Source organism: Pseudochaenichthys georgianus, chromosome 11 (assembly GCF_902827115.2).
Source record: "Pseudochaenichthys georgianus chromosome 11, fPseGeo1.2, whole genome shotgun sequence".
NCBI classification, from domain to species: Eukaryota; Metazoa; Chordata; class Actinopteri; order Perciformes; family Channichthyidae; genus Pseudochaenichthys; species Pseudochaenichthys georgianus.
In genome coordinates this window covers 7,743,465-7,756,098 of record NC_047513.1, presented here as the reverse complement: position 1 = coordinate 7,756,098, position 12,634 = coordinate 7,743,465, and the positions used below count along the sequence as shown (strand labels likewise).

The following is a 12,634-nucleotide window of genomic DNA, read 5'->3' as shown; positions in this document are numbered from 1 at the left end:
ATGACAGAGGTCAAACGTTTTCTGTAAGTCTTCACAAGGTTTTCACACACTGTTGCTGGTATTTTGGCCCATTCCTCCATGCAGATCTCCTGCAGTGATGTTTTGGGGCTGTCGCTGGGCAACACGGAATTTCAACTCCCTCCAAAGATTTTCTATGGGGTTGAGATCTGGAGACTGGCTAGGCCACTCCAGGACCTTGAAATGCTTCTTACGAAGCCACTCCTTCGTTGCCCGGGCGGTGTGTTTGGGATCATTGTCATGCTGAAAGACCCAGCCACGTTTCATCTTCAATGCCCTTGCTGATGGAAGGAGGTTGTCACTCAAAATCTCACGATACATGGCCCCATTCATTCTTTCCTTTACACGGATCAGTCGTCCTGGTCCCTTTGCAGAAAAACAGCCCCAAAGCATGATGTTTCCACCCCCATGTTTCACAGTAGGTATGGTGTTCTTTAGATGCAACTCAGCATTCTTTCTCCTCCAAACACGTCTAGTTGAGTTTTTACCAAAAAGTTCTATTTTGGTTTCATCTGACCATATGACATTCTCCCAATCCTCTTCTGGATCATCTAAATGCTCTCTAGCAAACTTCAGACGGGCCTGGACATGTACTGGCTTAAAGAGCAACTTGCAGGTTAGACACACCAGTGAATAAATGTGTAGGAAAATGATCAATACACTAGATTTTCCAAAAAATATACAGAAATATACACTACAGTGACATCTGGCGGCGTTTTAGTAAGACATTTTTACTTCCGCATAAAAAAGCCTCCGCACGTGACCTCCCGCGTGTGACGTAACATGGGGGAAAGCGCCCGGTCTAACGTATGATTAAACATGGATCACAATGCTAGTTTTGACACAGAAGAGGTTGAAAATATATATTCGAATGCATATGATTATAATTATGAGCCTGCTATGCGTCCAAGAGACCAGGAGCAGCCAAGGATTCATGGCGAGAAATGGAGCTGTGGTGTGAGGAGAACCAGTGGAGAACAGGGCAGCTGTCTTGGTGAGTGACCGGCGTTAGCTACAGACAGTTAATGTTAGCTAACGTCAGTCACATCACAACATTGGAAAGTTAGCTATCATATATCAGGCTATAACTAAAGTAGTTTTGATAATATAGTAATGTTACTGGCAGGACTATTGATACTGATCCATAACAGAAACTAATGCGCAAGTATCAGCCGTATCTCGCGTTACCTAATGCAACTCCACACTACGTCTTACGGCACTGTGTACCGGAGGGGAGACGCGAGATACGGCTGATACTTGACGATCTGGCAGAGAAAGGTTGTGGAGTCTCCGTTGATATGCCGTTGTAAATGGCTTGATGGAAAGCAGGTGTGTAGATCGTCAAGTATCAGCCGTATCTCGCGTTACCTAATGCAACTCCACACTACGTCTTACGGCACTGTGTACCGGAGGGGAGACGCGAGATACGGCTGATACTTGACGATCTGGCAGAGAAAGGTTGTGGAGTCTCCGTTGATATGCCGTTGTAAATGGCTTGATGGAAAGCAGGTGTGTAGTCGGGGAGGGTGCACAGCTGATCAGCTGATTGCAGCAGGTGAGTGGAGGTTGAGCCGGGAGCCAGGAGTGACAGCCACCACGCCCACAAAAACAACACAGACAGGGGGAAACAAACAAACAAACAAACACAAAGGAGACGGCTTGAGCAGTACAGCCACCACAGCGTTACCTAATGCAACTCCACACTACGGTGCTGTGTACCGGAGGGGAGAGAGAGAACAGCGAAGGGGGGAGAGAGAGAGCAGCGAAGGGGGGGGAGAGAGATGTAATACGGTTTGCTGATAAACGTTTTGCTTGATAGGCTTTAGGCTTCAGCTGTGGAGAGTATATGTGCTGCAGGAAGGTGGATGCACCTCGCACAACGCACCCAGGAACGAACGCTAGCTCCGGTCCTGTTCCTGTTAGGGAAACTGTGGACTCGATGTCCTGACAGGCTGGAGTTTGTGCAACCTGCACTAACACAAGCTCACCATGATTACAAATGAATGAAATGCAATGTAAAATTACCGAAACAATACCAGCTCACTAAATCACAACCGCTCAAAACTACTACTTCGGATTGGGCAAAAGGAAGGAGTCCGAGAAAGTTGATCCCCCATGTGATGTAATATGACGCAGTTTTTCGTAGCAGAGCTCAAAACGGCTCCTTTCCCTCTGAATTCCTGCCCTTATGTCTTGTAAAACATATCAAATCCTGCATTAACTTTTTTAATTGTAATTTTCAGGCAAGGTTAGGCATAAATGTAGTAAAAAAAAAAACCTGCAAGTTGCAGGGGGACACGTCTGGCACTGCAGGATTTGAGTCCCTGGCGGCGTAGTGTGTTACTGATGGTAGCCTTTGTTACTTTGGTCCCAGCTCTCTGCAGGTCATTGACTCGGTCCCCCCGTGTGGTTCTGGGATCTTTGCTCACCGTTCTTGTGATCATTTTGACCCCACGGGGTGAGATCTTGCGTGGAGCCCCAGATCGAGGGAGATTATCAGTGGTCTTGTATGTCTTCCATTTTCTAGTAATTGCTCCCACAGTTGATTTCTTCACACCAAGCTGCTTACCTTTTGCAGATTCTGTCTTCCCAGCCTGGTGCAGGTCTACAATTTTGTTTCTGGTGTCCTTTGACAGCTCTTTGGTCTTGGCCATAGTGGAGTTTGGAGTGTGACTGTTTGAGGTTGTGGACAGGTGTCTTTTATACTGATAACGAGTTCAAACAGGTGCCATTAATACAGTTAACAAGTGGAGGACAGAGGAGTCTCTTAAAGAAGAAGTTACAGGTCTGTGAGAGCCAGAAATCTTGTTTGTTTGTAGGTGACCAAATACTTATTTTACCGAGGGATTTACCAATTAATTCATTAAAAATCCTACAATGTGATTTCCTGGATTCTTTCCCCCTATTCTGTCTCTCATAGTTGAAGTGTACCTGGGATGAAAATTACAGGCCACATCTTTTTAAGTGGGAGAACTTGCACAATTGGTGGCTGACTAAATACTTTTTTGCCCCACTGTGTATATATATATATATATATATATATATATACACACTGAATACAAATATAAATGGAACACTTTTGTTTTTGCTCCCATTTTTCATGAGATGAACTCAAAGATCTAAAACATTTTCTATATACACAAAATAACCATTTCTCTCAAAAATCTGTGATAGTGAGCACTTCTCCTTTGCCGAGATAATCCATCCCACCTCACAGGTGTGGCATATCAAGATGCTGATTAGACAGCATGATTATTGCACAGGTGTGCTTTAGGCTGGCCACAATAAAAGGCCACTCTGAAACGTGCAGTTTTGCTTTATTGGGGAGGTCTAGGGGGGTCCGAAAACCAGTCAGTATCTGGTGTGACCACCATTTGCCTCACGCAGTGCAACACATCTCCTTCGCATAGAGTTGATCAGGTTGTTGATTGTGGCCTGTGGAATGTTGGTCCACTCCTCTTCAATGGCTGTGCCAAGTTGCTGGATATTGGCAGGAACTGGAACACGCTGTCGTATACGCCGATCCAGAGCATCCCAAACATGCTCAATGGGTGACATGTCCGGTGAGTATGCTGGCCATGCAAGAACTGGGATGTTTTCAGCCTCCAGGAATTGTGTACAGATCCTTACAACATGGGGCCGTGCATTATCATGCTGCAACATGAGGTGATGGTCGTGGATGAATGGCACAACAATGGGCTCGTCACGGTATCTCTGTGCATTCACAATGCCATCAATAAAATGCACCTGTGTTCGTCGTCCATAACATACGCCTGCCCATACCATAACCCCACCACCACCACGGGCCACTCGATTCACAACATTGACATCAGAAAACCGCTCACCCACACGACGCCACACACGCTGTCTGCCATCTGCCCTGAACAGTGAAAACCGGGACTCATCCGTGAAGAGAACACCTCTCCAACGTGCCAGACGCCATCGAATGTGAGCATTTGCCCACTCAAGTCGGTTACGACGACGAACCGGAGTCAGGTCGAGACCCCGATGAGGACGACGAGCATGCAGATGAACTTCCCTGAGACGGTTTCTGACAGTTTGTGTAGAAATTCTTTGGTTATGCAAACCGATTGTTGCAGCAGCTGTCCGAGTGGCTGGTCTCAGACCATCTTGGAGGTGAACATGCTGGATGTGGAGGTCCTGGGCTGGTGTGGTCCTGGGCTGGTGGACATTCCTGCTGTCAGCATGCCAATTGCACGCTCCCTCAAAACTTGCGACATCTGTGGCATTGTGCTGTGTGATAAAACTGAACATTTCAGAGTGGCCTTTTATTGTGGCCAGCCTAAGGCACACCTGTGCAATAATCATGCTGTCTAATCAGCATCTTGATATGCCACACCTGTGAGGTGGGATGGATTATCTCGGAAAAGGAGAAGTGCTCACTATCACAGATTTTTTCAGATTTGTGAACAATATTTTAGAGAAATGGTTATTTTGTGTATAAAGAAAATGTTTTAGATCTTTGAGTTCATCTCATGAAAAATGGGAGCAAAAAACAAAAGTGTTGCATTTATATTTTTGTTCAGTGTATATATCTGTAGTGAAACAGACAAGCTGGGAGAATGTGTATTATTTGTGTATCGGGATATTTATAAAATGTAGGCAGCTGTCTTTGCAGATTATACATCACTAAAAGCCCAAAATATAAACTCAAGTGTCAAACAAATGTTGAGTCTCTAGGCAAAAAAATATATATAGTGGGAGAATCACTAACCCTGCTCTCCGGTGATTACAATTGAAGCTCACAAAGATCGATTTCAAACCGTGTTTGCATAGATAGATAGATCCCCATAAACACTGGTCCTTTGAAATCTGGTATACAGGGTTTATTTAAATAAAAAACATGTTTTGCACTCAATATATATTATGAAGGCTATAATGCTTCATGATATCTATATAAACGCTTCCTTGTGGGAAGTAATAAAGCCTGAAGTTCTCAGCCACTATCCCAAACCCTGCTTCCACTGCAGAGAAAGTGGGTTACAAACATAATACTCACAAAATCCAAATGTTGTAGTGATGGCTTCACTTCTGTAATTTCTATCTCTTGCAAAATCTTCACTTCTTTCATTTCTTTATCTTCAAGTGATGGCTTCACTTCTTTGATGTCATAATCTTCTGGAGATGGGCAGTTCCTTTCTATAAAGAAATGTTAAAAAAGAGAGTTAAAGGTGGGGTAGGTAATTTATTTCAGAAAACACTTGTTATATTCCATGCAATGCTCTTAACATCCCGATAGCAATGAATACATTAAATGCTTTGACAATAAATACATAAAAAAACGTCATCTGTGGAAGCCGTGGCGCTGTAAAAAGCACGACCAATCATCTGAGCCGGCCCAGCTAAAGTAACTGGATGGCCTACCTGCCTGTCAGCCTTCCATCTGTGCACAAACTTATCTCGTGCCCTCATTGGCCATGTGCCATTGGCCATGTTCGCGCAGGGGCGCACATGGCACATGGCCACCCCCCGTAAGGGGGTGAAAAGTTAGGACGATTCTAAGGGCCCGTGACTAACAGGGGTCCCAAAATGTTTAGAACATTAAGAAAAAAAATGTAAGTAACCTTTCATCAATCCTCAATAATTAACATTAATAGAACGTTATATTGATAAATTACTCACTAAACTTACGATTCATTTAACTTATTTTCTTCCAAAAGTTAATTACCCAAAGCCTCTGTACACCCCCTTCTAATTACATGTAATGGTTTGGTCCTGCCTCCAAACGCGGTGTGGCACCGGCACTTGCAGAGAGTGAAAGCATGTGAGGAGGGATGCTAGTACTTAGCCTACGTAAGTGTGTTGTACTATGGTTGTACCATGTTTCAACGACCAACAAAGTCAGGCTCTAAGAAAAGAAGAGAAAGGAGAGAAAGACAAGAGAGAGGGACTAAAGGGCGACAGTATGTCACTAGGGCGGGCCATACTATTTTTTTTTTCTAAATCGACCGAGAGGGGTGTTCAAATAACGTAGTTTGGCGTGTAGAACACAAATCTGAAGACATTTTTCAATTTCAATAAACCTAAGCTACATCAATTTGCAGTTGAATATTGTCTATTTTTTGATTATTTAGCTATTCTTCAGGAAAAAAGAGACTTAAGCTGGGGGGCTTTTATTTTGAAGTCAGGGCTTTTATTTTGAAGTCAGGGCTTTCATGTTCCTGTCTGACGTGAAAATTACAGGAAATGAAACGTTTTCAGTGTGAACTAGTTGAAATGGCTCAAGTCAAAACAAGGGCAAAATCGAATTCTCATTTGAGTAATCTTGTTGGCACTGGGCGAGAGCTGTTGGTGTCTGAACTGCCAACTTTGAGGGATATCCTGAGGTATGGCATCTACTTGAGGGATCAAAGTACAGATGATAGGAGGAACTACCCAGTGGACCAGCTGGTGGGTGACATCTTCCCTGGTCTGATTGGTCAGTGGTCCAAAGCGAATGCTCTTTTCAAGCCACCTGTTATAAATGAAAAGGTGACCATCATGTCCAAGCTCAAGGAGGTCTGGAATCAGGCAGTGAAGTTTTCTCTTGGGAAGGGAAAACTTGATGCAAAAGAGAGGTTCAGTGTCAAGTTAGACCAACTATTTGATATTTTGACTTGCAAGTGTCAGATTAGCAGTTGTGAGAGGGGAGGCTGTGATGGCTGTGTGATTCAAGCCCACATGAACTGTTGCTGCAGCAGAGAGAACAGGATTCCTTTAAAAGATCTTGCATACATCAAGGGACAGAAAGAGAAGGTTGGAAGTAAAGGACCCCACCAAATGGGGGCCCCTGATCTGCAGGAGCACAAGAGACAGGTGAGGACATTGGAAAGGCAGGGGATGGAAAACATGGCTGAGGAAAGGAGAAGGAGCAGGGAGGAAAATGCTGCAGCAGCAGACAAGGCAGCCAGGAAGGATGTTAAGAGATTTTTGGCAGATGGTGATGAGGATCTGGAATTGGAGAGTGGTTCTGAAGATGAGTTTGTCCCTGAAGTTGAGCTCTTCCCTGAAACTGAACCTGAGCCTGCAGCTTCAACAAAAGTGCAGAAAAACTATGACGATATTCCAAATATTGCGCTTGCTAGTGTAAGGTATGGCATAGGGCTGAGACCAACTGCAGCGATAGCAACTGCAGCTCTGATTGATGCAGGAATCATCACAGAAGACAACACAAGTAAAGTGATTGATAAGAACAAGGTCAAGAGAGCACAGGAGAAGTTGATGAGAGAGCTGGGAGAAGAGTTTGAGGAGAAGTGCAGGGAGATGGGGGGGATCTCCTGCATCCTCTTTGATGGGCGGATTGACCTGACCAATGTGATGATGGAAGCTGAGGGCAGTGACCAATCTTTTCCTGCAAAGATCAAAGAAGAACACTATAGTGTTGCTAGTGAGCCTGGCAGCAACTATCTGTTCCACTTTACCCCAGAGAAAGCAACTAAAGAGGACTCACATGCTGAGCAGATTGCTAAGGTCCTGTTGGCCTGGCTGAAAGAAAGGGGTTTTGATAAGACCTTATCGGCCATTGGAGGAGACTCAACTAATGTCAACACTGGTGTGAAAGCTGGGGTTATGCGAAAGCTGGAGCTGCACCTGGGGAGAAAGCTGGTGTGGTTGGTGTGCAACCTGCACACTGGTTAACTTCCCCTGCGCCATCTCATTGTTGGCCTTGATGGCCCTACTCTGTCAGACAGCAAATTATCTGGGCCAATAGGAAAGCTCCTTGATTCCGCTACAGACTTGGATATCAATCCAAACTTCACCCGGATCTTTGTTGGCCCTCCACTGATCAAGCTGCCTGACAAGGTCATTCAAGATCTCTCAACTGATCAACACTATGGCTATAAAATGGTCTGTGCAGTCAGGGATGGAGTGTTTCCTGCAAGGCTGGCTCTGTTGGAGATTGGACCAGTAAACCACAGCCGCTGGCTCACCACAGCAAACAGACTTCTCAGGCTCTGGGTGTCAAAGCACAGACTTAAAGGAAAGAAACTGAAGAATCTACAATTGATTGTGGAATTCATCATTGGAGTGTATTATCCATGTTGGTTTAACGTGAAGGTCAAGCACTCCTGGATCGAAGGGCCTAGGCACATCCTGTTTCAGCTGGACTGCCTCAAGTCCCAGAGGAAGGAGGTTCTGGAACTTGTGATGCCAACTGTGAGAAGATCTGCTTGGTATGCCCACAGTGAAGCCATCCTCCAAACACTGCTGTGCTCTGAGGATCAGAAGGAGAGAATTGAGGGGGTGGGGAGAATCCTGGCCATTAGGGGAGAGGGGGACCCAGACACTCAGCTGGGGGACTCCTCTGTCAGGACCAGAAGGACTCCTGACATCAATTGTGATGCTTCCAGCATTGGGGACTTGATCAGCTGGTCAGAAGGTGTGTCAGAGCCACCTCTCACCTGCTTGCTAAGCACCTCGGAGGTGAAAAACTTCATCAAAACCCCCATGGAGGTACTAAACTGGCCTTGCCATACTCAAAGCATTGAGAGGGTCGTTAAAATGGTGACCGAGGCTTCTGCTACGTACTTCTCACAGGAAAAGAGGGATGGAGGGATCAGAGCTCAGGAGACTGATGTCCAAGAATGAGTCAAAGCAGGACTTGTGCCACCTGACAAAGTTCAGATCAAAGTCAGAAGATGTTTCTTTGTAATCTTATCCAGTTATACATATGCAGTTCACCTGTTAATAAATATGTAAAAATGATTTGGCTTTGTCAATATAAATGATTTCCCTTATATATTTTACTATCTTATATAGACGTTCGAAAGGGTAAAATTGCCAATTTAGAAATACAAAACGATGTAGCTTAGAGTTATCCTATCTAAAAAATAAGCTCATATTTGAATTCCCCATAGAAAAACACATAATTTTGACACCCCTCATGTTAGGATTTCCTTCAGATTCATTTTGGCACCTGAGTATGACCCGCCCTAGTATGTCACCCAGTTTTTCACAAGAAAAGGTGGGTGTGGTCCATGAGTGGTGGAAATTTGTCTCTTAGCTAATGTGTTTTTGTTTACTAAGCTGACATTAAGTACTGTTAATATCTTTACAGAAAATTCAGAGGTCTTTCATTTCACTGCTCTTTTAGCTGACATTTAAAGGTATGGTAGGTAATTCACTTCAGAAACACTTTTTGTTATATTCCATGGCTCTTAACATCCCGATAGCAATGAATATATGAAGTGCTTTGACAATAAATACATGCAAAAATGTCATCTGTGGAAGCCGTGGTACTGTAAAAAGCAGACCAATCATCTGAGCCGGCCCGGCTAAAATGACTGGATGGCCTCCCTGCCTGTCAGCCTTCCATCTGGGCACAAACTTGTGTGTTGGAGGAGGGGCTCTGTAAGGAACTCTGAAGGAAGGGGCAGATTTTTTTCGGTTGTGTAATTTCAGATTCTAGCGCACTCGAGCTGGTTTCTCCATTCGTACCTACCTACCTTTAATAAATACAGACACATTTTTAGCGCATATTCATACTAAATCAGTTGTCCCTCCCCCTGGTGCCAGGACCAACAGATCCATCTTTAGGCTCAGCAGCCCTGTCCCCCCATAAGGCTGAACCTGAACCAGCTTTTCTCCCAACTGAAGGAGGTGAGCAGCATTGTGTTGAATGACATGCCACTTAACATATCTGAAGGGAGACTGGAATACAATATATATATATATAACAAAAAGCTAACTAATCTAGCTGTATAATGTATAATTTAAATCTAATTTAAATTATACATTTCAAACACAGTATTTTCCCACATAGCCAATGATCTATATAAAACAAAAAACTGCTTTTAGTCTACTTAGGATGATGGACAGTTTGAAGCATTGAGTGATCAGTCTGTATTTTGGTTATGATATTAATACTAATGTTATTATATTAAAGCAGGGGTGGGGAACCTCCGGCCCCCGGGCCGTATACGGACCGCTACACCATTTGGTACGGCCCTCGAGGTAATTTATAAACAAAGTGGCCTGTGCCTGGTGGTGGGGCCCAATGTGATATATTTTCATGGGGCCCAAAATCCCTGGCGGCACCCCTGTGTGCGCGTTCGTGTGTGTTGGAGGAGGGGCTCTGTAAGGAAGTCTGAGGGAAGGGGCAGATTTTTTTCGGTTGTGTATTTTCAAATTCTAGCGCACTTGAGCTGGTTTCTCCATTCTTACCTACCCTACCTTTAAGTGGTCATAGATGATGGTCTACAGAGATTGCTTTCTGAATTCACTTGAAAGAACATTAGATGGGATAAGCAGTGTTAATAATAATGAGCTTTCACTCAAAAAGCGATCGGAAAAAGTTTCTGCTATTAGTATTATTTCTTAGAACAGTAGGCTGGTAAATGCATCCTGTTGCTTGTCTTAAATGTGTGAACTGTTGTCAAAGCTCATCAATTATTCAGTTAAAAAGCTATACGTTATAATTTAGTGCTAAAACGGGGGTTAAAATATACTGATAGAGGATAACCTTGATATTGGAAAGAATTCAATATGACAATATTGTGTAAATATTCCAGTTTTCTTTAATTACCAAATTCCTTTTATTCGTTCTATGATAGTTATTCATTTGGCTAAAAGAGTCCAAATGCACAATAAACAAAGCTAAAGATATGACTGGCAGCATTATTTCCTTGATAATTGTGAAGAGAAAGTCCGATATCATGACAGCCATAGTCAAGCCAAAAAATAAACTGAGTGCAGTACCTGAGCCATTTGAAGACTGAGATCTGTGTACCATCATACATCTGTTGCTACAGAAGAAGTCCAACCAGCCCTCGTCGTTTTTATTTTCCACCATGTCCGATAACTGATGGGACGTCCGGCACATGGGGCAAAGCTCAGGCGTTTCAATTTTCTGTAAAGATGTGAAAGAGTAACAGCAGAGAAACAAAGTGAGCAAACATGCAGGATTGGATGGGAACCCTTATATTATATAAGCTGAAAATGTTTTGAAAATATTAAAATTCCTCTTTACTCCTTAAAGTAAGCAGTTTCTCAGTATTTGCTCTGTGTATTTGTATTCAAAACGCAGAACATATTTTTAATACTGTGGATTGCCTTTTTCTTTTAAATAAGCCTTTTTCTTTTAATCACAAACCACATAACATAACCTGATGTTTAAAAACAAACTCCTGTGAATTAAAGTGGGCTTCCACTAACAAGAACCAAAACAAAAGAGTATCATAGTAGTCCAAATATATAATTGAAATGAAATTGTAGCTCAATGAAGCTTTATATCTTTCGATGAACCACCAATCCTTTTAAATAATTAAAAACTTTATTTTTGTCTTACACTGGCTTATTTTTTAAATATCTGGTTGGTTATTTATTAATTCATTTATTCAGTCATTAAATCATTAATTATTTTCCAATTCCTGCAACATAATTCAAACTAAATGAAGTAAATAAATCTGATAATTCACCTACAGACTCGTGCTATTTGTACACAAACGGGAGTTGTTGATATTCCAACACTAGTTCCTCAATATTTACGGTGTCTTGGTCAAATTAATTGATGGTGATTTTGACATGAATTCCTTACCCGTTTGAACTCGACCAGACATTCCTCACTGCAGATGCTCTTACTGCCGTCCTTCTCCTTCAGCAGGAACTGTTTGTCGGTGCTGATGGAGCTGCAGACACCACAGGTGTACAGTTGCAGGTTGTTTACTTTTTGGTAGTTGATGAGGCAGGCGTCGCTGCAAATTCTGCTGATCTTGCCATCCACCGTCAGCTTGAATTTGCTCTAGGGATGACAAAAGAGCTTGTTGATTGATAGTATTTTTGAAATTCAGATTATTCAAAGTAGAAAGCTACTACTATATTTTTCTGAATATCCTATGAACATTTTTTATTCCTCTGCTTAACAGACGTTATGGCTGCAAATAATGATTATTTTCACTATGCATTTATCTGCAGATTCTTCCCTTATCATGCAGGCTATAAATGCCAGAAAGAAGTGAAAAACATTCATCACAGTTTCTTTAAAGTTATATTTTTAAGTCTCTTGAAATCTCCATATTATCCATCCATCCATCTTCTCCCGCTTATCCGTGGTCGGGTCGCGGGGGTAGCAGTTCCAGCAGAGAGCCCCAAACTTTCCTTTCCCTGGCGACATCAACCAGCTCTGACTGGGGGGTCCCAAGGCGCTCCCAGGCCAGCGAAGAGATATAATCCCTCCACCTGGTCCTAGGTCTACCCCTTGGTCTCTTCCCAGCTGGACGTGCCTGGAACACCTCCCTAGGGAGGTGCCCAGGTCGCATCCTAACTAGGTGCCCGAACCACCTCAACTGGCTCCTTTCGACGCGAAGGAGGAGCGGCTCAACTCCGAGTCCCTCCCGGATGACCGAACTTCTCACCTTATCCCTAAGGGAGACACCAGCCACCCTGCGGAGAAAACCCATCTCGGCCGCTTGTATCCGCGATCTCGTTCTTTCAGTCATGACCCATCCTTCATGACCATAGGTGAGGGTAGGAACGAACATGGCCCGGTAGACAGAGAGCTTTGCCTTCTGGCTCAGCTCCCCTTTCATCCCAACAGTGCGGTAAAGCGACTGCAGTACCGCTCCCGCTGCTCCGATTCTCCGGCCCATCTCACGCCCCATTGTTCCCTCACTCGAGA

The 12,634-nt window shown here is 43.6% G+C and overlaps 1 protein-coding gene across 2 annotated transcripts in view; it reads right to left on the bottom strand.

The window, feature by feature from the left end:
* Positions 1–12,634, bottom strand: part of LOC117454958 (uncharacterized) — a 46,783-nt gene that overhangs the window by 14,892 nt on the left and 19,257 nt on the right. For both annotated transcript variants that reach the window (XM_034094258.1, XM_034094259.1), the window contains exons 24-26: positions 11,555–11,758; positions 10,717–10,867; positions 5,039–5,178 (exon numbers count right to left, since the gene is read on the bottom strand). In XM_034094258.1, coding sequence (XP_033950149.1) covers positions 5,039–5,178; positions 10,717–10,867; positions 11,555–11,758 — 495 coding nt within the window. The remainder of the gene's footprint in view (positions 1–5,038; positions 5,179–10,716; positions 10,868–11,554; positions 11,759–12,634) is intronic.